The sequence below is a fragment of the Schistocerca serialis genome, chromosome 2 (genome assembly GCF_023864345.2).
Source record: "Schistocerca serialis cubense isolate TAMUIC-IGC-003099 chromosome 2, iqSchSeri2.2, whole genome shotgun sequence".
Classification (NCBI taxonomy): Eukaryota; Metazoa; Arthropoda; class Insecta; order Orthoptera; family Acrididae; genus Schistocerca; species Schistocerca serialis.
In genome coordinates, this window is record NC_064639.1 from 297,616,725 (window position 1) to 297,641,928 (window position 25,204).

The 25,204-nt window shown below is 38.4% G+C and overlaps 1 protein-coding gene across 1 annotated transcript in view; it reads left to right on the forward strand.

Moving 5' to 3' along the window:
- Window positions 1-25,204, forward strand: part of LOC126457065 (ATP-dependent RNA helicase DDX54) — a 129,242-nt gene that overhangs the window by 39,624 nt on the left and 64,414 nt on the right. Inside the window, exons 3-7 of the mRNA XM_050093064.1 lie at window positions 8,053-8,220; window positions 16,610-16,818; window positions 18,425-18,571; window positions 18,796-18,964; window positions 19,084-19,294. Coding sequence (XP_049949021.1) covers window positions 8,053-8,220; window positions 16,610-16,818; window positions 18,425-18,571; window positions 18,796-18,964; window positions 19,084-19,294 — 904 coding nt within the window. The remainder of the gene's footprint in view (window positions 1-8,052; window positions 8,221-16,609; window positions 16,819-18,424; window positions 18,572-18,795; window positions 18,965-19,083; window positions 19,295-25,204) is intronic.

Here is a 25,204-nt window from a genome sequence, read left to right on the forward strand (position 1 = left end):
TGACTACAAACGTATCAAGGGTGGTCCGTCGGGTAGACCGTTCACCTGGTGCAAGTCTTTCGATTTGATGCCACTTCAGTGTCAGATGAGATTATCTCAAAAACTATACATCAGTTAAAAATAGTGGGTAAGACAAGTTCGTAAGCTCAAAGGGGGACATCAAATGATACTACACGTGACCTCCAGCCCACGCCCCCTTGGGTGGGGTAGGGGGCAACTTTTATATCTTAAATGGAAACACCCATTTTTTATTGCAGATTCAGATTCTCCATAAAAAAGTAATGAAGTTTTGTCTAATGAAGTTTTGTCTGGAACATGTTTTCAAACCATTGACAGATGGCTCTGAAATTGAGGAAAAAGTAAAATTGGGAAAGAACCCTGATTTATTTAGAATTATCTGAGACAGACTCATCAAATTGATAAAAAATGTGCACCAATTCTTTCGTTACACCAAATTAAGCTATTTTTGAACAAAATGTACTGTATCCTACTTTTAGCGTTACCCAGGAACGACATGGACATAGTAGAATGATGTTCCCATGGGGTGCTTCATTAGTGTGAGTCCCCTTGCCTCTCACAATTTGGGGTGCTTAATTAATGAAATTAGCCACGAAGAAATTGTTCAAAATTATCCCCATTTGCTTCAATGCATAAAGTCAATTGTCTGCAAAAGTTGTCCACAGTTTTGAGCAGCACATCCCATGGTATGGCTGCACACGCTCTTTGAATGGATTGCCCCATATAGTTTCTGATTGTGGGCTGTCTTTCATAAACAGTATTTTTTAAATAACTGCGCAAGAAAAAATCCGGAGATGTTAGTAGGTCTGGTGAACGTGGAGGCCACTGAATTGGTTCACTGCGTCGTATCCATCGACCAGGGTACCGTAATTTTAAAACGTTCCGCACATTTTTAGCATAATGGGGAGCTGCTCCATCCTGTTGGAACCACATTTGTTGCCTAGTTTCTAAATCAACATCTTCCATTAGCTCTAACAAATCATCGTGGAGAAGTTGTAAATAAGATTCCCCAGTAAAATTTTGGTCAAAAAACACAGTCCTATCAAGTAACCGTTTAAAATTCCACACAATTTGTGTTGATTGTCAATGGATCTATGCCCGTGTGGATTGACAGGGGACTAATAATGATGATCATGACGATTTAATTCGCCATTGTTTTTAATGTGGCTTCATCAGTGAACATAACATATCTAAAAAAAATTATTGTCACCTCTTATCATTTCCAAGGCCCATTCGCAGAAATGCACGTGTATTTGCTTATCTATCGGCATTAATGCCTGTGTCAGTGTGATATGATACACATGATATTTATGTGCCTTCAGAATCCCCAAAACAGTTGATTTCGGTATTCTAGTTTGTCTCTGAATCGCATGACTACTAATTTCGGGATCCAGTTAAACGCAGGCGAGAACAGTAAGGGTACGAGCGTCACTTTCATTGTAATCGCGAGGATGAGGTGGACGTTGCATGTATCCATTTCGAGCTCGTTGAGTGCAATTTTAAATAATGTTTTCTCTTGGATGTCCTTTGTTTGGGAAACGATCCGCATACAACTGCCCAGCTGCAGCGTAATTGTGGCATTCACCTAAAATTAAGATCATATCAACAGTCTCTGTAGGAGGATAGTGAGCCATGTTTCGCTAAAGAATAATTTACTTTAGTCAGTTGATGTTTACAGTACGCAATCTGAAAGTGAAGTGACGTCTGATCGCATTGCACCAACTTTTATACTGAGCCATAGTTCACAGTTTGGCCACGGTAGCACCACAGTCCAGTGATTAATGCAATTGTGAAGAGTTTACTAATGATATTTTAATATTACTCCACCTCTGTCCATCGAAAGCTTGTACAAATATAGCTTAGTTTGGCGTAATGAAAGAATTGGTGCACATTTTGTATTAATTTGATGTGTCCTTTTCGGACCATTCTAAATAAATCGGAGTTCTTCCCCAATTTTAATTTTTCTCGATTTCAGCGCCATCTGTCAATGGTTTAAAAAAATGTTTCAGACAATACTTGATTACTTTTTTATGGAGAATCTGAATCTTCAATAAAAAATGGGGGCTACCATTTAAGATTTAAAAGTTGCCCCCACCCCACCCAAGGGGGCGTGGGCTTGGGGTCACGTATAGTATCATTTGATGTCCCCCTTTGAGCTTACGAACTTGTCTTACCCACTATTTTTACCCAATGTATAGTTTTCAAGATAATCTCATCCGAAACTTCCAATGGACCATCCTGTATAATCATGCTAGATGTTCATAAAATGTCAAGATGCATAGTGAACATTCCCATGATTGACACCACCGTCCTCCTCACATTTGTCCTTTGTCGTCCTAGTGCTCAGCCAAGCTGGTATCATGTTCCCCCTCCAACCCTTCTGAATTCTTCAAATTAAATTTGAGCATTACTTCAATTGCCAGTTTACTCAGTGTAAAAACATAGATCTCAGCAGCAATAGTTTAACCTGCAAATGCAAGATGACCCTGTATGTTTTGAATGATGAATTTCAGATAAAACCACATCTTATAGTTGGTTAAATATGATACTTAAGTTCAGTTCGCGAAATATGCAACTTCTTCTAAAGTCATTCATTGAGTCATTCATTCATTGTGTACTGTAGGTCCCCACATGAAAAGGAAGCTTCAAGGATTTGGAACGTATCAAGATATACATAAAAAATGTGAAGCTGCATTCAGGAACTGTGTTGATAATTAACTATCATCAGATTTCTGTAAACAATGTTTGAGTATCCACGGTAAATTTAACAATATAAAATTAAGAGAAATGCCAAAACTTAGAAAGATCTACTGTATCCTCAGGTGCTGCTGTTTATTGTCATATTACCATTTATAATTTTTCTTTACATCAGATGAGAATTTGTTGAAGCCTTTTGCACCAGAATAAAGAACCCCATTTCTTTACATCGGATGAGAATTTGTTGAAGCCCTTTGCACCAGAATAAAGAACCCCATTGTCTCAAGGCTGTACGTGGAAATTATTTTTCTGTCTTGTTCTTCTAAATCACCGTTCACCAGAAACTAGCTTCTGTTATTACCAGCAAATACCATTAAGGAGCTAACATACTGAGAAATGAGTACATAATAAGTACAAAGTTTCTGAAAAGGCCTCTACAAGTCGTTTCATTATATTTTGGCTGAATAGTTGTATTACTCCAGAAGATAATTTCATAAAATGGGCAGTGAAAGGCTCCAAAATAAGATAGCACCATGGCTATCTTCAATTTACTGCAGTGCGAGTTATTCTAAGTGCAAAACATGCCAATCTGCACTGCTTGATTAGATTTTGTTTTATTTGTTGACTTCATTTTTCTTGTTATCCAGCTGGAGCAAAGAAATTTTACACACTGTTTCCATTTGGACCTATTGTATAAAACAGTTGATTTTAGACTAGCACAAAAATGACCGTAAATAAACTTGAATCTGGAAACTTTCTTTGTATAGACATTAATATCAAATTGTTTTGCCTTGAACTAGGGTCAGATTAGACGCAAAATTTCAGTTTTCAAGTATAGTTCAGTTGTAGTTGTCAGGTTACAACCAAGTAACACAATAAAATAACAGACTTAGTTTAGAGCAAGTACACACTGAAAAGAAGTAACTAATGAAGAAGTTGTTGTTAATACTCCCACACTTCTGGAGATTGAAACAGTGTTTTTGATCTATAAATTTAGGTGAAGCAGAACATTGGTGATGTCAGTAATGAATGCAGATAGCAGTTGCTCTCACAAGAATTCTTGGGAGGCAGTTCATAAGTAATGTAAAAAGAGTTTAGAAAGGCATTTCGTAGACACTTAGCAGATTAGTAGAGAGAGAAATTCGAACTACCTTATTTACTCGGATCTAAGCCGCACTCGAATCTAAGCCGCACCTGAAAAATGAGACTCGAAATCAAGGAAAAAAAAAGTTTCCCGAATCTAAGCCGCACCTGAAATTTGAGACTCGAAATTCAAGGGGAGAGAAAAGTTTTAGGTCGCACCTCCAAATCGAAACAAAGTTCGTCTAGTTGTAATATGAGACACATTTTAGGTCGAGTGAATGACGATACAGCTGCAGTAGTTTGGTTCGAGTCGTAAGCTTAGCAGTTATGGTTTACCAGGTAGCCATTGCTACGCGGCACGCGCTCCGTCCGTATTTATACGGATATCCTTCCTTTTTCATGTGTTTCGTCTGGTTTGAATTGATTGCTTATTTTTCTTTGATCTGATAAGTGCCGTTCTCTTTATTATAGGTGTTTACGTCACTCCAAGCTGAAAATGCATTACTGCACTGTGTCATGCATTGTTTGTCGCATTCTGATAGTGCATGTTCACGGCCTGTCGCCGCTCGCGGCGTGGCTTGCTTTTGTGCGCGCTGCCGCCGCTTGCAAATAAAAAATAGAGAGGAGTCGTCTCATTAGCGAAACATTTGTTGTTACTTACACTTCTACTTTCTTTGATAATGATCAACAAAAACCAAATAACAGACTGCGTATGATAGATGATGTTCTGAACGAAATTTTAGCGAAAATTTTTCTCCGTTCCAAAATCTTTGCAGGCGCCCTTTTAGTTCATTACATTATGCACAGAAAAGAGACATCTTAGATTTAAAAATCTAGTCAGTTGCCGTGCTTCATTTCTGACTGTATCACTATCAGGCATAAGAATAATACGAATATAAACATGACATGATATGTATATTCTTCCCCGTTTGCTGTTGTCTCACTCTAGTTTCGTAGTTTATTAGGCAGACAGGATTTAAATGAGATAGTAGCAAACACGAAACAATACATGGCAAAATGTTTATATTCATATTAATCTTATGGTGAAGAGAATACTACATGTGATTCACAATTCATAAAAGCTCCTATTAGCAACCATCTCTTCTCACAGGTAGGAAAAAATTCAGAACGTAGAGTTGGCCATATTGACAAACATCCAAACAGTCTTGCCAGTCGGATTTTCGTAGTACATTGAAATGCTGCTACATTCGAAGATCAACAATACAGAATTTGTATTTACTTTGTTGGATAATGTACCAAAATGCAGTGGTCGAAACTCTGGGCGGAGGAAAAAGGCTCGTCTTCCACTTTTTTTTTTAATTTATTTACTGACGCAGAGATTTTGGTGCCAGTATGTATCTTTGTGCCTACAAAGCATGCCTGTGTGGCGCTACATATATTCGACGGCAGAAGTTAGTTGTGGCGGCACCCACCAACATTTTTCAGAACTCCCGCTTGCTTTGCACTCGATTCTAAGCCGCAGGCGGTTTTTTGGATTACAAAAACCGGAAAAAAAGTGCGGCTTAGATTCGAGTAAATACAGTATTTGCAGTGAACAGTTAAGTGCATGGAGATACACACCAGTCAGTAGTGATTGAACATCTCTTACATAAAATTCTAACACAGTTCATATTACATTTTTAACTGCTGAACAAAGGCTTAAACTGCTATGGCAACTGGACACGTATTGATGAGCAAAAATAGTAAGCAGATAAAAGTCAATTAGTCAATTTATAGGCCTATTGTTAAATGAAATTGTGTGTTAGTGACTAAATGTAAACTTGCTGGTCTGTAATTTAAAAGGTCTGGGGTTCAGTCCCATTCAGTTTTAGTTTTTTAATTTTTTGCACTTACCTCTACTTTTGTCTCTACCATTGTTTGTTAATGTGCAAACTGCCAAGTTGCACCATGGATCAGAGCGCACATTAAACTGTAGGGCTCTGCACATTAGGATGGTGCGTCTGTTTAGATGTCTCAGGACGGTAAGGCTATACTACCCTTAAAATGGCAATGTCCTGTATAACAATGTGCTAAGAAGACAGTGCAAATGTATACTTCTGCCACCCTCTGTGTCATCCGTTGTGTTGAACGATGTCTTAAAACATGCAAACTGTTGTTACTTTTGTCAATATAGAAAGCATCCCAAATCCATCGCCAGTGATCTGTAAATATTCATCATGCTCAGACAACTTCTGAAACCCTGAAGTGGTGCCACATTTGTCTACAGCTTGTGTTCTCCATCAATCGGTTGTGCCACATTTCAGCCTACAGCTAGTGGCCATGAATTATCAGTTGCCGAATGATGTTTTCCCTACGATTGCCTGGAAATGGCACTTGCTTTTTTCCTAGTGTTCCAGGCCACTGTAGTGGGCAGCATTTGTGTTCAAGAGCATTAAGCACTGTGAATTACACTGTGCCATGCAATATTTTCTTGCAGTGGAGAAGTTTGTTGAAGACCTTCGAGAAATCCCTTCTCCTTGTTTTTCTTCATTTTTACAATGCAAAATTTTAGTAATAAGTACTGCATATCTATGACTTAGAATTACATCTGAGTTCAAAGCATGATAATCATTTTGGCAGCTGATTCAGTGATGTTGCCTAGTGTGTGTTGTGTTAATTAACTCTGAACCTCATAAATTTGATCCAAGTTAGTGTTGTGAATTTGTGACGTGGGTGCATTTTCTGAAATAAGATAAAGATTGATCTCCAGTCAACAACATTTAATCAATCGACCCATAGTGTATGACCTTTTAAATCTATTTAAATATAACAACAAAAATAATCAATATAATGTAACTGGATAGAAAAAAATCAGCTCTGCACTGAATGATAAGGAAAGAGTAAGTAAGTCTCCACTGACGTACGGTTCTGCGTGACTTATCCGAAATAAACCCCTTTTCCTAAACCTCTCCAGTCCTTTTCCTTCACCCTGCTACCTTCCCCTTCAGCCCTTCTGCTGGAAGGAGCCACTGGGTCCAAAAGCTTGCATGAATGTAACGTCCTTTTACGTGCGCGTTCTGCCGCTTGGTAAGTAGATTTTTTTCTAAGTCTATTTAAAGTTATTAACAAGTTGATTTTGTTCTTTAAGACAGCATAATATGAGTCTTTGAGATTAAGACTCACATCGTATGCTGTGAAGCATTTACAAATCTGTTCATTATCATTTTGCACTATTACCAGTTTCGCTGAGTTTGTGGCTGTGATTAGTATACTTGTCAGCAGCCAACATTACAGTTTTTGAACAGTCCTCCAACTTTTCTGGGAGGTTATTTATGTAGATTTACTATAGGAGTGCACCCAGTCCAAATCCTTTGGGATTCTATACTCTGCCTTCCCCCATTCTGTCACAATTTTTGTCTAGTAATTCAGTTTGTCAGTGTGGGCCTCTCTCCTATTTTATGAAGGGAACACTCCATCCATTCCAGAGGGACACCATCCGTACGATGGCTTTGTAGTTTCCCTTGTAAAAATTAATATTTTACACAAGTAAAGGCCTTCTTGATGTTCAAAATATGTTAACAGAAAAATCAGAAATTGTGACACAGAAGAAACTATCAAATGTTTGTGACAACCAAGATTATAAATGTAATTCTTGTTCATTTCACTTGCATCAATATAAGCTGTGCTATTAGGCTCTAACCTAACCAAAAGCTTGCACTTTGTAATATATCCAGGAAAAACATCAAATATTTGTGTCAACAGTGAAGGAGAGAACGATTTCAATTTCAGTACTAGAAATTCATTTCGTCTTTCCTTGCTTCTCATTGGTTATGTGAAACTATCATCTCACTGGCTGTGTGGAACTGACGTGTTACCAATGTATGAGCAGTAGAGAAACGTTGCTGTGGCTAGCACTGACCCTGATCTAGACTTCAGTCGAGGTTTCTCTTTCTAGCACTTGGATGCTTTAATCTTACATTTCATCAAATTTTATTTATTACATTGAGAGAACTCAAATGAATGGAGAACTTATATAGGAATAACTTTAGTAGCAATTGTATAGGGGAGCTTATAAAATGTTGCACTCATAGAAATGGTAAAGGGAGAATTTTTTTCTTGTTGGGATTTGATGCTGTCATCAGTAAGCAGTCAGAGTTGGATGTTGTGTTAAACATGATGTTTATTGTATCAGTGCCTTTGTATGTTTTGTTCAGATATGACTAGCTCCTTTATGCCCTATGGTATACGAACTTTGTTGCTGTGTAGAATATAAATTTTATGACTATGTTGCACTTACAAATCTTCCACTTGCAGACAATACCATTGGTTCTAGAAGGTAGAGATGTCGTTGCAATGGCTAGAACAGGTAGCGGTAAAACAGCTTGTTTCCTTATACCATTGTTTGAGAAACTCAAAATGAGAACTGCAAAGACTGGGGCGAGAGCTTTAATTCTTTCTCCAACACGAGAATTGGCTCTGCAGGTATGTATATGTTTCTTATGTAACTTGTTATCTTAGTCTCTATAAGTCATTTTAATAAACTTTCAAACATTGCATCTATATCCATACTTTGCAAACCACTGGGAAGTGCATCAGGGGCTACCAGTTATTAGGGCTCATCGCTTACAGGTGGTACTTGAAACTTCGTATGCACGCTTTCATGGGATATTTTGCTTTTATCACAAAGTGTCTACCAGTTAAGTTTTTTCCCCGTGACCCAGAGCACAAGCACACCTGTTGATGTTGGTGCTGCCCTTCTTTTTATACAAGTAAAAACTCCTATTAGTCCTATTTGGTATGAATCCCACCCACTTGCGCAATATTCTAGGATGAGTCACATGAGTGTTCTGTAAGCAATCTCCATGTTTGTCTATTTAATCCTATAATTGGCAGAGTAATCTTGCATCTGCAAAGAGGATAATAGTTCCATTTATCACTTCTCCCTGTGGCAGATGATATCGCTAACGACAGATAAATATGATTCTTTTAGCGAAAGCATAAAGTTATTCCATGTTGTGAGGGCCATGTAGTTGGAAATAGATTGGAACTCAGTGTGGAGCTACAGCTGGAATGTTTGGATGGTGGCAATTCTTCCATGGCAGGTGGAGGGGACTGATGAAGCTGGCTAGTGTAAATATAACAATTTTTTACATTTTTAAGTTGTTATGCGTAGTACACACTTCTTACATTTAACACTGAACCCTTAAACTTATTTGTTTTATGGATGTTAGGCTTTTTGTATTGACTGTACATTATTCAGTTTCTGCACCTGTTGTACAATTTATGAGAAGATTTCTTGATGTGTGCTTTTGTACTGTACATGCTGTCTGATGATTCAAATTCTTTTGTAATAATTTATTACTGTGGCATTTAATGTATTACACCTGTATGGTTTCTCTTTAGTTCCAACTTCATGTAAAAGTTAATCGATACATCGCTTTAGTTTTTTCGTAGTGATTAAATTCTATGACATTCAGTTATTTTATTCTCTGTGTGACTTAACACCATCTTGCATCTGTAATGTTACCAATGCATAGAAAATTTGTCACTTGACGTCGTAGATATGACAATCTAATTTTCAGTGACTTGTGTGCTCACTTTTGTGAACTTTTCTATGTAATTTATTGCAAGTATGAGTAGAAATTGCTTATTATGGATGGAAAAAAATTGTTAATTACCATTATTTCTTGTTCTCACTACAGCTGTCTTCTGATGATGATGTACCAAAACACAAAATAATGCATAAATTAATTTGCAACCAAGACATTTCAAAAATTATATCCTGTGCCAAATCTCAATGGCCGCTTGCCTCAAATACGGAAGAATTTCTCAGTCAAGTGATGAAAATCTGTAAATAAGCCTCCTTGACCTCAAGTTTTTCGAAGTAACCAGTGCCAGCCAATTTTGACATCAGTCTTTCCGGTTTAAGAATCAGATAAGAATCCATGATGTATTGTGCATTGACTGTTGCTTTGAAGTCTCCACAGATTCCGAATGTACCATGCAGTTTCTGTACTACCATGATTAGTGTACCTCACTGGCTACTGGTTATGGATTTTATGATACCATTTTGTTCCAGGTGGTCAAGTTCCTGTTTGACTTTTCCCTTTTTACACAGCAGCAGTGTTGCCTGCTTTATAAAATTTAAGCACTGCATATAGCTTCAGTGTGATGTGTGGCTTGTAATTCTTAATGCTACCTGAAGAAAAAAAAAATAATTACAATTTTGCATCAGTTTTTGTAGTGTTTCTGTTGGAATGTCAGTCTGGATCTGATTCACTCCTTATTAAATTATGACACTTACAGTATTAAAAAGATCAGATCCCAGCAAATTTGTTGCTTACTAAGAACTGACAACTAAGAATCTTGCCTGTTCGGTAAATCTCCTGTATGGTTGCATGTACCTTAACCTTTTACTGGAATCTGCTGGCTGCTGTAACTAAATAGTGAACTCTGAAATTATATTAATTTTAACAATCCTGATCTGTGGTGTGAGCCTGTGTCGACTTTTTTAACTCTAAGTGTTATAGTTAAAAACTTTGCCATTCACTGAAAAGATTGTATTATGTTAAGTTCTGTCCATGAAAGTTTGTTGATTTGATTGTGTTCATTGTCAGGTAGCAATTTTTCTGGAAAACCTGGAATTCTTAGGGAATTAAATTTTACCTGGGAAAATTGTGGATATCTTGAGGAATTTCAGGGATTTCATAACATCTCAGGGAATTCTTTGTTTTTAACATTAAAATTTAATTTCAATTGAGTTTTATGAATCACAAATTTTAAAATACTTAATATTTCAAAGTGTGTTAATTAAACTAATATTATCCTATGAAAATTATCGATGTTTAAAAACTGCGGTTAAACTACTACGTATGGTTAGCGTAACTCAGCTGAGAGGAAAGGAAAGTCATTATTGTTCTTTCTCAGGCTTTTTTTTTTTTCCCCCCCCTCTCTCTCTCTCCACAGTTGAATAGTGATCCTGGTTGTGAACATCACTCAAATTTTTCTATGTAATCACTTTTATGCTCCTGAGTGTTTGATTTCATTGCTTTATATGCTTCTTATTGCAGACTTCTGCTGTGTGCCCTGTCTTGCGACAATAGTTGCTTTGAGAGTTTCAAAAGAAACAATTTTCTTACTTTTGGTTAACTCCACAATATGCACAAGATTTTAATTTTGCATTACTAGATCTGTTTATGGACACTTGTGTTTGTATGTCTGTTTTCTGCATATGGCTGCGCTTATCGTGGACAGTGACGATTGTTGATGCATTGTAAACATATCAGCATTGTCACACTGTATTGTGACAACTGATACTTGCATTTGTTTGTGTACCACAATTATTGGCAGATCATCTTGCAGAGATGGGTTTGTTAGCTAAGCAAATCTTTCTTTAATTTATTGTCTAGTGCATGACTTTTTACATTGATTACTTTAACACTGGAATTTACACTCGCTTTTGGTCCTGTAAGTGAGCTATCCACTATTTGTAGGCTTGATTCTGTTTCTTGAAACATTGAAAAAATTTGTGTCTGCCTGTGGCAACATGCACCCGCGACTTGAAATAATTTCAATTTCATTTTTAATTTCAGAATAGGGTAGAGTCACTGGGCCAGTCCCAGGAAATAATTTCTGAATTAATTTATGAACCTCAGGTCCAGAATTGACAATAAGAAAAGCTTGGCCTTCTGCCTCACCTGATGATTGGTGTGAGACAAGATGTTGTTCCATTCTTGATATGTAATATTGCCAGCCCTCTAGTTTCCAGCCTTAAAGGGTGGTGGAAGCTTAATTAGTCATTGACCAGTTCCCTTATTCTCTTCCAATGTGGCCAGATGTGCCAATAGGATTGTCTGCATGGCTGAGTTGCTGTACTGATATGATGGTTGGCTGCAATACATCTTGAGGTTGTGCCAAGTCTGAAAAATACCACTTGGAACAATATAAAATTCTTCAAGTGAATTGAGTTAGATTGTCAGTTTAGATATTTTCAAAACAAGTGTCAAAGAGCCATGTAATGAAAATGTTGTGGCACAATGAATTCAGTGAAGCACTTGCCAAATGCATTAGAAACCAGTTTGTTCCTTTGAAACACCTAAATTTTACCACAATGCCATCATCAATGAAAGGATTTAACTTGGGTTTGTACAACCTTGTCTCCAATCATGATGTGTTTATCCGACATCACAAATAGCAGGAAGTGAACTTCGAGTTACAAGTACTGAGTTGCTGTGCAAGGTGGCTGACCTGCACACTATGCAACTTTATGTAAATACAGAGCTCTAAAACATACAAAAGTTGTGCAATACAAAATGAGAACAGTAATAAACATTTCTGAAGTTTATATACAAAAGGTAACGCTCAGGTTTGACAGATGTACGGCTTCATATTCAAAGTCTAATAGGCTGATTACCCTAACACATTAAGAATGACTTGTTGTTGTTGTTGTTGTCTTCAGTCCTGAGACTGGTTTGATGCAGCTCTCCATACTACTCTATCCTGTGCAAGCTTCTTCACCTCCCAGTACCTACTGCAATGTAAATTCTTCTGAATCTGCTTACTGTATTCATCTCTTGGTCTCCCTCTACGATTTTTACCCTCCACGCTCCCCTCCAGTACTAAACTGGTGAACCCTCAGTGCCTCAGAACTTGTCCTACCAACCGATCCCTTCTTCTAGTCAAGTTATGCCACAAACTCCTCCTATCCCCAATTCTATTCAATACCTCCTCATTAGTTATGTGATCTACCCATCTAATCTTCAGCATTCTTCTGTAGCACCACATTTCGAAAGCTTCTATTTTCTTCCTGTCCAAACTATTTATCGTCCACGTTTCACTTCCATACATGGCTACACTCCATACAAATACTTTCAGAAACGATTTCCTGACACTTAAATCTATATTTGAGGTTAACAAATTTCTCTTCTTCAGAAACGCTTTTCTTGCCATTGCCAGTCTACATTTTATATCCTCTCTACTTCGACCATCATCAGTTATTTTGCTCCCCAAATAGCAAAACTCCTTTACTACTTTAAGTGTCTCATTTCCTAATCTTAATTCCCTCAGCATCACCCAACTAAATTCGACTACATTCCATTATCCTCGTTTTGCTTTTGTTGATGTCCATCTTATATCCTCCTTTCAAGACACTGTCCATTCCGTTCAACTGCTCTTCCAAGTCCTTTGCTGTCTCTGACAGAATTACAATGTCATTGGCAAACCTCAAAGTTTTTATTTCTTCTCCATGAATTTTAATACCTTCTCTGAATTTTTCTTTTGTTTCCTTTACTGCTTGCTCAATATACAGATTGAATAACATCGGGGAGAGGCTACAACCCTGTCTCACTCCCTTCTCAACCACTGCTTCCCTTTCATGTCCCTCGACTCTTATAACTACCATCTGGTTCCTGTACAAATTGTAAATGGCCTTTCGCTCCCTGTATTTTACCCCTGCCACCTTCAGAATTTGAAAGAGAGAATTCCAGTCAACATTGTCAAGTGCAAAATGACTAAGCAGGGATGGCTAGAGGACAAATGTAAGGACGTAGAGGCTTATCTCACTAGGGGTAAGATAGATACTGCCTACAGGAAAATTAAAGAGACCTTTGGAGAAAAGAAAACCACTTGTATGAATATCAAGAGCTCTACAAAGTCTACAAGTCTACAAATGCTAGAAACATAGGTTTCACCTGTGTCATACATCTTGCTCACCAGATGGTAGAGTTTTGTCAGGACTGGCTCTCCCAAGGCTATCAGTAGTTCTAATGGAATGTTGTCTACTCCTGGGTCCTTGTTTCGACTCAGGTCTTTCAGTGCTCTGTCAAACTCTTCACGCAGTATCATATCTCCCATTTCATCTTCATCTACATCCCCTTCCATTTCCATAATATTGTCCTCAAGTACATTGCCCTTGTATAGACCCTCTATATACTCCTTCCACCGTTCTGCTTTCCCTTCTTTGCTTAGAACTGGGTTTCCATCAGAGCTCTTGATATTCATACAAGTGGTTTTCTTTTCTCCAAAGGTCTCTTTAATTTTCCTGTAGGCAGTATCTATCTTACCCCTAGTGAGATAAGCCTCTACATCCTTACATTTGTCCTCTAGCCATCCCTGCTTAGTCATTTTGCACTTCCTGTCGATCTCATTTTTGAGATGTTTGTATTCCTTTTTGCCTGCTTCATTTACTGCATTTTTATATTTTCTCCTTTCATCAATTAAATTCAATATTTCTTCTGTTACCCAAGGATTTCTACTGGCCCTAATCTTTTTACCTACTTGATCCTCTGCTGCCTTCACTACTTCATCCCTCAAAGCTACTCCTTCTTCTTCTACTGTATTTATTTCCCCCATCCCTGTCGATTGTTCCTTTATGCTCTTCCTGAAGAATAACTATCTGATCTAAAATGTTTAAGTGGTCTGCGTATTTAAGAGTACTGCGTTGTCTTTGATGTATTGTAACAGTTGTGATACTAAATGTAACACTTCTGTCTCTAAATGTAACTGGGTTTTCTCTTTTGATGCTGTCAATTGTCAGGATGAGCATTCTAAAGCATTCTGTCAGGGTGAAAATATTAAATAAATTAACTTTTCTCTCTTAACAACATGTGGGCAGGGTGAGTTCTTCCTTGGCTCGGGTATGAGGTAGAATGAAACAGCATTTTTACATAAGAGAACTTTTATTGAAAGTTTCGTACAACTGTATCTTACTGGATGTTCTGGTTCGGAGAACGGCAGCTGTGTCGTTTGCGTAGCCTTCTGCTGCTGCGGCGGCGGCGGCGTCTGATTACGCGTAGCGGTGTGTATCTCGTGTCGCCGTCTCGCCCAGCTGACCGGAGACGCGCAGCGCGGGGTGGCCCGTTTAATTATTGTGAGCGAAGTCGTGCATCGGATGGTGATACCTTGGATGTGGCGTCCCAGTGTTTCTCTTCTCTAAGTGGCCGCGTGTGTTGTGCGTCGGCCAGCGGAGCAGCGCGGCGGGGGAAGGCCAGTGTCCCGGACTCGAACCACGGACTCCCGCTTGCCAGTCTTCGGCTGTCAGGTCTTCATCCCATCTCACAGGTGACTGCTGATGTGAGGCCGTCTCCTTCCCGTCCTCACGAGTCACCCGGGTACGTAAAGATCAGTGTTCAAATACCTTTTAACTTCTGTCTTCTGGCGCCGAGGCTGGTGCTTGCTATTCCATTACAGCGGCGGACTTGGTGCGTCTGTGCATGATGCAGTCTCCTCTTGCATGACGGTCTTCAGCACTGAAACTAACTGAAAACAACTGCTACGCTTCTTCACTTCTTCGTCTCTCGTCTCCGTCTCCGTCTTCGCCTTCGTCTCCATCTGTCGGGCCCACTGCGTCTCGCGTATTTATTTACTTCAGTTTACTGGAGGTGAACGACTTCACGGTCATTGCCTCTTCTGTCACGTTGAAAAGCTTCTTGAAGAATCTTCTTAATGTCGGTCATTGGCTCTTGGAATGTAGGCGAGGGCCTTTGATCACACGTTACGACTGAGAAACACGTGAGCTGGTCCTTGCCTCTTCTGTCACGTTGAAAAGCTTCTCGAAGAATCTTCTTAACGCCGGTCATTGGCTCTTGGGATGTAGGCGAGGGCCTTTGCTCACATGCGACAACTGAGAAACACGTGAGCCGGTCGGGCGATGCCCTGACCGCTGAATTGACAGCGCCCGCTTATGTGGAACTTGCTGACTTCACAGTCATTGTCTCTTCTGTTCTGCTGTTCTTCCCCTCTGAATGCCAGTATGTAACTCTCTAAACTAAACCAAGTTTTTCATTTATATTCTAATTTCTACTTCACTTTGATTTCACTAATTTATTTACTTAAGTACCACTCAACAGTGTATATTCACTGGACATTTGTTGTTGAACAGCCCGATGAATACTTGTTAGCAGTGGGTAGCTACTTGTTACCTGTGGCTAGCTACTATGGTGGCAGTTAGGATAGCATCAGCTGATGTGGATTGGAACTTTAAGAACTGTAGTTACTCTGGTGTGAACTCAGCATGAACTGTGCTGATTGTGAACTAGATATGATCTGAAACTGAACTTTCTGTGAACATGATGAGAGTAGCCATGCAAAGAGGAAAACAATTCCAGTTATCAGCGCCCTTGTAGCAGCTGACTTAGCTAGTGGTGGATGAATCTGAAGGTCCTACAGTCTTTTAGAGGAAGCATAAATTTGTTCCAAATTTCTATGCGGAAATAGATTGGAACTCAGTGCAGTGCCGTGGCTGGACTGTCTGGATTGTGGTGTCATCTTGTGCAAGTTGCTTGGTACTTGCGGCTAAGTGTACAGTAATCAGACAGTAAGTACTTACCTGGGGCAAAGAGTTTTAAGAGTTCAAACACTGTGTCAAATTTGAAATATTAAGTGTATGTTGCTACTGAACGTTATTGTTTCCATGTTTTCAGTGCATATTTTTATCTATTTGCGTGCAGTAGCGTCAAGATTTCTTGGAAGAATGTGATTTGATGACCCATCTGGTCTTTAGTTGCACACACACTGTCAGGTTGCATACCATCACACTCCAGAAGTAGCTGTAAAATATAGTTGCTGAAATTACAGTTGTCGTGGAGAAGCATAAGGAACTTGGGAAAAAATGTTAATAGTTATTATTGTTGTAGAAACATTGAAATAGTAGTTGTCAGTCTGATATTTGTGAACAGATATCAGACTGACAACTACTATTTCAGTGTTTCTACAACAATAATAACTATTAACGTTTTTTCCAAGTTCCTTATGCTTCTCCACGACAACTGTAATTTCGATTTAGAGACTCTCCAAAATTTTGAAAGTACAACAACATAGTTGCTACAGTAATTTGTTTGAAACCCAGTCTCATCCTTGTTAACCTTGCTTTCAGACCCTGAAATTCATTAAAGAACTTGGCCGTTTCACTGGTCTGCAGGCAGCTGTTATTTTAGGTGGTGACTCAATGGAAAGTCAATTTAGTGCAATTCATGGTAACCCTGATATAATAGTCGCTACTCCTGGGCGACTGCTGCATATTTGTGTTGAAATGGAACTGAAATTAAACAGTGTCGAGTATGTTGTGTTTGATGAAGCTGACAGGTAATGTGTTATTAATGAACACTAATTTTTTGTTTTGTGGTAGTTATTGCATTTTTTAAATCTCATGTAGTGAAATGGTGAGGAACAGGGGTGGAAAACAAAACTTTATTAGTCATCATGTAGTCTCTCCCTCCCCCTCAACAGCAGCATGGTTGCAATCTCCATCCAGCCACCATGCTTTAGCGTGTATGTGATTTCTATGTATGGTTAAGGTGAATGTTGAGGTAGTTCGTATGAAAACCATACAGATGATTTCCTTCCACATTCTTGCTCTGTCTGAGCTTGTACTTTGTCTCTAATCGACATTGAATGGACATGAAACCATGATGTTCCATTTCCTTTTTTTTCTCTTGGCACAATTCACATAATGTTCTCTATTTATGAAGCAAGAGAGATAGAAAAATTATGGCAGACTTATTCATTTCTGAATTTATTTTGTTTGCTTTCAATAAAATCCTTTTGGGTATGTGACCACATCTGTTGTGATCAACTACCATTTCAGCTGCCGTGTGCAACAGCTGAAACATTAGTAGTTTATCACATATGACATGGTCACACACCCAGAAGGTCTTAACAGAAATGGACTAGGGCTGCAATTGTTAACACTCGTGTATTATTTTGCTTATACATAGAAATGCAATACATTTGTTATGGCATTTAAATCACACTGAAAAGCAGCTGATGCTCTAAATTTAGCACATTCACAGCTGTAAACAGAAATCAGTTTTTATAACATAAGTGAACTGTGTGATTATTTTTCAAACCTTATTTCGTTATTCCAGAGGACGACAGTTCAATTCCGCGTCCGGCCACCTTAATTTAGGTTTTCCTTGATTTCCCTAAATCGCCCCAGGCAAATGCTGGGATGGTTCCTTTCAAAGGGCACGGCTGACTTTGTTCCCCATCCTCCTCTAATCTGATGAGAACGATGACCTCACTGTCTGGTCTACTCCCCCAAAACAACCCAGCCCTTCCATGACTGGCAGGCATAACCTAATTTCATCAACTTAATAAATGTAAAAACATATTGGATAGTTGTTTGTGTGTGTTTTATGGAATAAGCAGTAATTCTAGCAGTAGAGTAATGATAATAAAAGTAAACACAAAATGTGATACACAGTTACATTTAAAAAATCTAGATGTAATTGTTGTGCTGTTTTTATCTAGGTTCCATTTATTCATTCTTCTATAATGCTTAGACATTGAATCTCTAACTTTGACAGTCCATCAGTTACTGCCAGAGGAATATGGAAGAGTATACAATGTTTGTGGCTAGTTTTTTGTCAGTTTTGAATTGTCATTTTTTGTGCATGCTTGCAATGGCATTTAAAGCAAATACAAGATTTTTGACGAGGTGCATTAATCAGCAACCAACTTGCACCACATTGTTTATTTTTATAGTAGTGCCACTATGGACTTGCATAAATTAATAAGAATGTTGCTAATCTGAAAGCTGAACCAGTTCTTCATGGAAGTAAATTTTTCATGTAGTATAATAGCAAACTACATTATTTAAAAATGATTTACTATTACTTCTCCCATTTACTACTTCTTCCATGCCTTTTTTTGCCTGAATAACCAGTAAATCTTGTCTGTTTAACTGAAGATTATTTGAAATGGGATTTGGCGAGCAACTCAGAGAAATTGTGAATCGCCTTCCAGAGTCTCGTCAGACGCTTCTGTTCTCAGCGACTCTTCCAAAAGTGCTAGTTGAGTTTGCTAAAGCTGGTCTTTCAGACCCAGTTCTCTTACGGTATGTGCAAGTAAACGTATGTATGACAACTTGTATATTTTAATTTGCTGCCTTTTATTCCAATTCTACTCAGTAATATACGTTTCCAAAAATTACATTTATTTGTAGACTGAAAAAAACTGAACACTAGAATACTTTGTGTGTATGTGAAACTTTAAAATTGATGTAAATGTGAAATGTTGACCATTGTTATTTATTGGTACTGTATTCCCTTTGTGAAACAGATTAGATGTTGAATCTAAGTTACCGGATAGTCTGACGCTTGAATTTATTTGTTGTCGTTCAGATGACAAATCTGCAGCCTTGCTTTGCCTGCTGAAGCACGTAATTAAATTAGAATCACAAACTGTACTATTTGCTGCAACAAAACACCATGTGGAATATTTACATATGGTAAGTTATGCCAGTGTTAAGGTACACTACAAACGAATCTTGTAAATAAGCATACACAGTACTGAATTTGTGACCATGTTGAAAAAACTGAAGTGATGCTGGTTTATGTATATTTACAGTTACTTGATAAGGCAGGAATATCAAACACTTACATATACTCCAATCTTGATCCATCTGCTCGGAAGATAAATGCAGCAAAATTTCAGTGTGGTAAAGTATCAGTCCTTATTGTGACTGATGTAGCTGCAAGAGGCATTGACATACCACAGTTGGACAATGTAATCAATTACAACTTCCCAGCAAAATCAAAATTGTTCATCCATAGAGTGGGTAAGGCACTTAGTGTTAACATTCTTTTTGATACTATAAGTTTTTCTCGGTATGTTAAAATACTAAAATATCAAGTTTGTGTCAGTAATCAATCCAGTGCTATTAAGAAATACATTTTGAAGTGTCAATCTGCACAGATAATTCAAGCAATAAGCAAAAAAGTTGAGAGGTCAAGTAGTCGATTTTTACAAGTACATTCGTAGGAAGTGGAACTAGTGGCAAGGCTCTTATACTTGTGTTCTTTTATGGGGTGGGTATGCATGTGTACACACTGGTACATACTGCCAGGGAAGACTCTTGCACCAGTGCTGACTGTAGGTCATACACGTCTAATCTGCAACATGTATGGCAAATGTCTTGATTACAGGAGAAAAATCCACCTGTGCTGGGATTTAGATGAGATTCTTAGTATGATATGTTTCATAGATCTTTTGCTGGAGTGCAGGACCCCAATGCACTGAAATATGGAAATGACTTTGGCGTCTTAAATGAATACAGTTTTGTTATTGTGGCTCAGAATTATTGACTCACTATAATTGTACAAAACATTTGCTACCACAAGGGTCATTCAGTAATTAAACAGAAAAATAGATTCACATTAAAAATGGTTTATTAAATCAGTACTGCTTAGTATCTGTTTTTCCATCCACGACCAACTTCTATGAACTTAGCTCATCATCTTGAGTGTCGTCTTAGCCTCTCAGTCTCTCAGTGAAGAATTCCTTGCCTTAATCATGAATCTAGTTTTGTATTTCGTTCTTTTGCTCTTCATTGTCATTAAACTTGATGCTACGCAAAGTTCTTTTCATTGGACCAAACAGGTAAAAATCCAAACGGGCAAGGTCAGAATTGTAAGATGGATGAGCTAGGAGCTCCCAACCCACTTTTTGAAGTTACCTGCATCATTTGTGCGGTAGTAGGTCTGGTATTGTCCGGAAGAAGCAGCATACCTTTCCTTTGCTATCTCACATGTTTCCTTTTAAGTGCGGGCTTGACTTTGTTCGCAGTCATGCGTGATTGGTATAAGCTGTTGACAGTGTGTTGTTCCTCCAAAGAATCATAGGAAATTGGATCATAGACACTCCTAAAGACAGTTAACATGATCTTACCAGCTGATGATTGTGTTTTCAATCTCTTATGGAAAGCTTATCCATTGTGTTTCCACTGAATGTTTTCGTGCTTACATAAACTTAACTAATGAAATTATGTATCCAAGTTTCATTGTGTGTTACAATCCTGTTCAAAAAAGCGTCCCCTTTGGACTTGAAACGATTTTTGAGCTTGGTGCAAAAGCCCAAGTCTAATGGTAGTTTGTTTTGAATGGGGGAATGAGTTGTGCCAACACCTACTTGACATTTTCCAGCAATTTGTTCAACGGTAAGTCATAGGTTATCTTCAATAAATGAACAATATTGGTCTGCAACACCAAAGTTGAAAGTGCTGCTGGATGCCTAGAGCGACTCTCATTGCTATGTTTTTACTGCTACTTTTAAACGTTGACAATATTATGAAAAGAATAGATTGCTACTAACCATATATTGGAGATGTGGAGTCGCAGACAGGCACAACAAAAAGACTTTAAAGAAGTATAAGCTTTTGGCCAAAAGACCTTCTTCTGAAGTAGACAGAGTGCGTGTGCACACACATGTCCACGACTGCCAGTCAGAGACAGTGCTCGTGTGTGTGTGTGTGTGTGTGTGTGTGTGTGTGTGTGTGTGTGTGTGTTGTCTACTTCAGAAGAATGCCTTTTGGCCAGAAGTGTGCTTGTTTAGCAGTCTTTTTGTTGTGCTTGTCTGTGACTCAGCATCTCCACTATATGGGGGATAGTGATCAGTCCTTTTCATAACGACAATGTTTGATCCTGGATTTTGCATTGTTTACTTTAAAACTTTATGTTCACATTTTAAAATTGATATGCTCATTGCAACCACTTGTTCATCCAAGAAATTTCTGATGGTTGAACTCCTTCCAAAAGTGAAAATATGATTTCGGAACACTGTTCTTCAAAAGCATGCGTGGAAGAGGCATTGCTTCGTAAATAAGAACTTGGACACTATCTTTACCTAACCGTTAACTGGGCAAATGACTTAACATTCTTTGCAAGGTTGCCAATTAAGATTTATAAAAGTTTCCATTCCCTGTCAAGTTTGTGATTGAAATTGTTCGTTTTGCTAATTATATATTTTGTACATTTTATATTTTTTGACAAGTCCTTAATGCTACTGCAATTTTGTTGTCCAGCAACTCGCACTTAACATAGCAAACACTGTCTGAGATAAATCACGTGCAGTCAAGTGTTGTATAAATTAATTGCATCATATCGGTGTTTCAACTTCCTCTAAGAAAAGGCTAGATGTGGCTGTCTTTCTTTGCATAAAAATGAACAAATTCATGCCCTAAAATCCATTCCAAGAAGGTGCAGCATTTTTTGTGCAAATGGAGTAAACCTCAATTATCTATAGATATGTCGCAGTAGTGAGTGAATGGAGAGAATCTGTGGAAGTTCTCAAGTTTGAATCCCATATCTACATGTTTACTCAACAAGCCATTGTATGTTGCATAGCAGATGGTACTTCATGCCAATATTAGTGCAATTTTGTCCTGTTCAATTCACATATGAATCGGATAATATTGTCTTTTCTTATGAACCGTACAGCACATATGTGATGGAGGTAACAGGATTGTTTTGTAGACTTTCTGAAATGCTGGTTTTGTGAGAAAAATTGTCACTTCTCATTCAAAGATTTCCGCTTAAGTTTTCTAAGTGTCTCGTTACATTGCAGCATGGGTTTTACAGAACTGTAATTGCTGCAGTGTTCAGTCCAAATAATCTTTTCTGCAGCTCCCCATGCTAGTCTGTTCTTTGCAGACACTATTAGTTGATATCTGCTGTCATGCCTACTAGGTAAGGACTCTAAATACTGGACAAGTACTCAGAATTTAGAGTGGAGTGCAGCTACGGAGGCTGTACAAGGTCCGATGCGCAGAAACGTGTGGGTGTGTGCCAAGTGACTCACAGCCAGTCGTGCCTCAGGACATTTTGTCTACATTTCTTGTGCATCATGCTGTATTCATAAAGTTTAGTGGTGTTTTCCGTCATAGTGTTCTGTACTTGGTGATTATTTTGCCGTCATAATGTTAATTATGAGTGATGGTAAGCAATCATGCCAAGTGCTGCCTAAAGCAAGAGGAATAGTGTTTTGTGTCTTTACTTTAAAAGACAGTCTTCTGCTGAAGGCACACAAGCCCAAGACATGTGTCACTCGGTTGCCAAATTCCAGGAGCAACTAGCTGAAATGTGCGGTACTGGATTGTGAAGACCATTCAGAGGATATCCAGTGAAGTTACGGCATCTATGCAAGCCTATGGCTCACCTGTTTTGATGTCATCAGGCAAGCAACGCAACCGAAAAAAAGAAGTGGGTAAGCTAGTAGATATTGCAAAACACTTTTTGCGGCCCATAGTATTCAGCATGTATGCTAAAGGGGAATATCTAACAGCAGAAAAATTAGCTTCGCACATTAAGGAAGCTGAAATTTTTAATGGAAGCGAATGGACCATATTGAGGATACAGAAAGACATAGGGTTCAGATATCAGAAAATGAATGACAGGAGGAAATTACTAATCAGTGCAGGAGATCAGACAATTTAGCATGTCTCAGATTTATTATGTAGATGATACTTCCGTCAGTCAAAAGCATGCTAGGGCTGTCTGCTGGAAGATAAGCAATTGGGACGTTGGATAAAAAGTTCCAGTTGGTGCAGATTATAGAATTACAGTTCTTCACCTGGGAACAGCAGAAACTGAATGTTGATTTTTAAGGCATCAGAGTCTAAGAATTCTCAAGATTACCATTCTGAAATGATGCAAAGTTCTTGAAACTGTGGTTTAAAGAACAATTGTTGCCGTATATCCCTGCATGTTCGGTTATTGTCATGGATATTGCAAGCATATACTCAGTGCAAGTGAATGAAGCTCCAGCCATGCATTCAGTATTGTGTGGATATCATCTAATGGAATACTTTAAGTTTTGTCACATACCATAGCAGAATTGCTGGTTCTTGTCAGTGCCCACAAGCCTGCATACAGACTTTATGGGATAGACAAAATTGCAAAGCAGTGTTGACACCGTATTGTTAGATTGACCCCATATTATTGTTATTACTGTCCAGTCATGCTGGTATGGGTTTACATGAACACACGTATTATGGAAAAGAACAATATGTTTAAAACAGCAGATGTTGAGAGACTTAAACACGAGGTAATAGACAGAATTTAAACATCCACTTGGGCAGCTGTGTAAGACACACAGAGAAACTTCAGAATGAAGATTACCACAGACAAATTGGCAGGGACAGTATTATGGAACCTTCTGTTATAAATCTTGCTCAAAGATAGTCATCTACATCTGTACTCTGCAAATCATCATGAGGTACATGACAGAGGGTACGTCCCATTGCACCAGTCATTAGAGTTTCTTCCCCCTTCATTTCGAATGGAGTGCAGAAGAATGATTAAATGTCTCTCTGCATGCAGTTATTATTCTAGTCTTGTTCTCATGATTCCCATTTGAGATATATGTAGGAGGTTGTAGTATATGCCTAGAGTCATCATTGAAAGCCGGTTCGTGAAACTTGAATAGACTTTCTGAGGATAGTTTATGTCTATCTTCGAGAGTCTTCCAGTTCTGTTATTTCAGTATCTCTGAGACTCTCTCGCACGGATTAAACAAACCCGTGACCATTCAAGCTGCCCTACACTCTACATGTTCAATATCCCCTGTTAGTCCTATTTGGTATGTGTCCCACACACTTGAGCAATATTGTAGGATGGGTCACACGTGTGATTTGTAAGCAATCTTCTTTGTAGACTGATTGCACTTCCCCAGTATTCCACCAATGAACCAAAGCCTACCGCCTGCTTTACCCTTGACTGAACCTATGTGGTCATTCCATTTCATATTCCTACAAAATGTTACAACCAGGTATTTGTATGAGTTGGTTGATTCCAGCAGTGACTCATTGATATTATAGTCATAGGATACTATGTTTTTTCATTTTGTGAAGTGCAAAATTTGACATTTCTGAACATTTAAAGCAAGTTGCTAATCTCTGCAGCACTTTGAGAGCTTATCAAGATCTGACTGAATATTTATGCAGCTTCTTTCAGATAATACTTCATTATAGACAACTGCATCATCTGCAAAGAGCCTTACATTACTATTAATATTGTCTGCAAGGTAATTAATATAAAACATGAACAGCAAGGGACCCAACCCACTTCTCTGGGGTACACTCGAAGTTACTTCTACATCTGACGATATCTCTCCATCCAAGATAACATGCTGCGTCCTCCCTGCCAAAAAGTCCTCAGTCTAGCCACAAATTTCACTTGATACCCCTTATGATTGCGCTCTTGACAGTAAGCGTAAGTGTGGTACTTAGTCAAGTGCTTTTCTGAAATCAAGAAATACTGCATCTACCTGATTGCCTTGATCCAAAGCTTTCAGTATGTCTTGTAAGAAAAGTGCGATTTAGGTTTCACATGATCGATGTTTCCGGAATACATGCTGGATGGCATTGAGGAAGTCATTCTGTTACCTCGTTATGTTTGAGCTCAGAAAATGTTCCAAGATTCTACAACAAATCGATGTAAAGGATACTGGACTGTAGTTTTGTTTATCACTTCTATCCTTCTTGTAGATGGGTATGACTTGTGCTATTTTTCCATGCACTGGGCACGGTTTTTTGTTAGAGGGTTTTACAATAGACGATATTTAGAAGAGGGGCTAATTCAGCCACAAGTTCATTATAGAATCCGATAGGAGTTTCATCAGACCCTGGAGCTTTGTTCAGGTGTAATGATTTAAACTGTTTCTCAACACCACTGACACTAATATTTGTTTCATT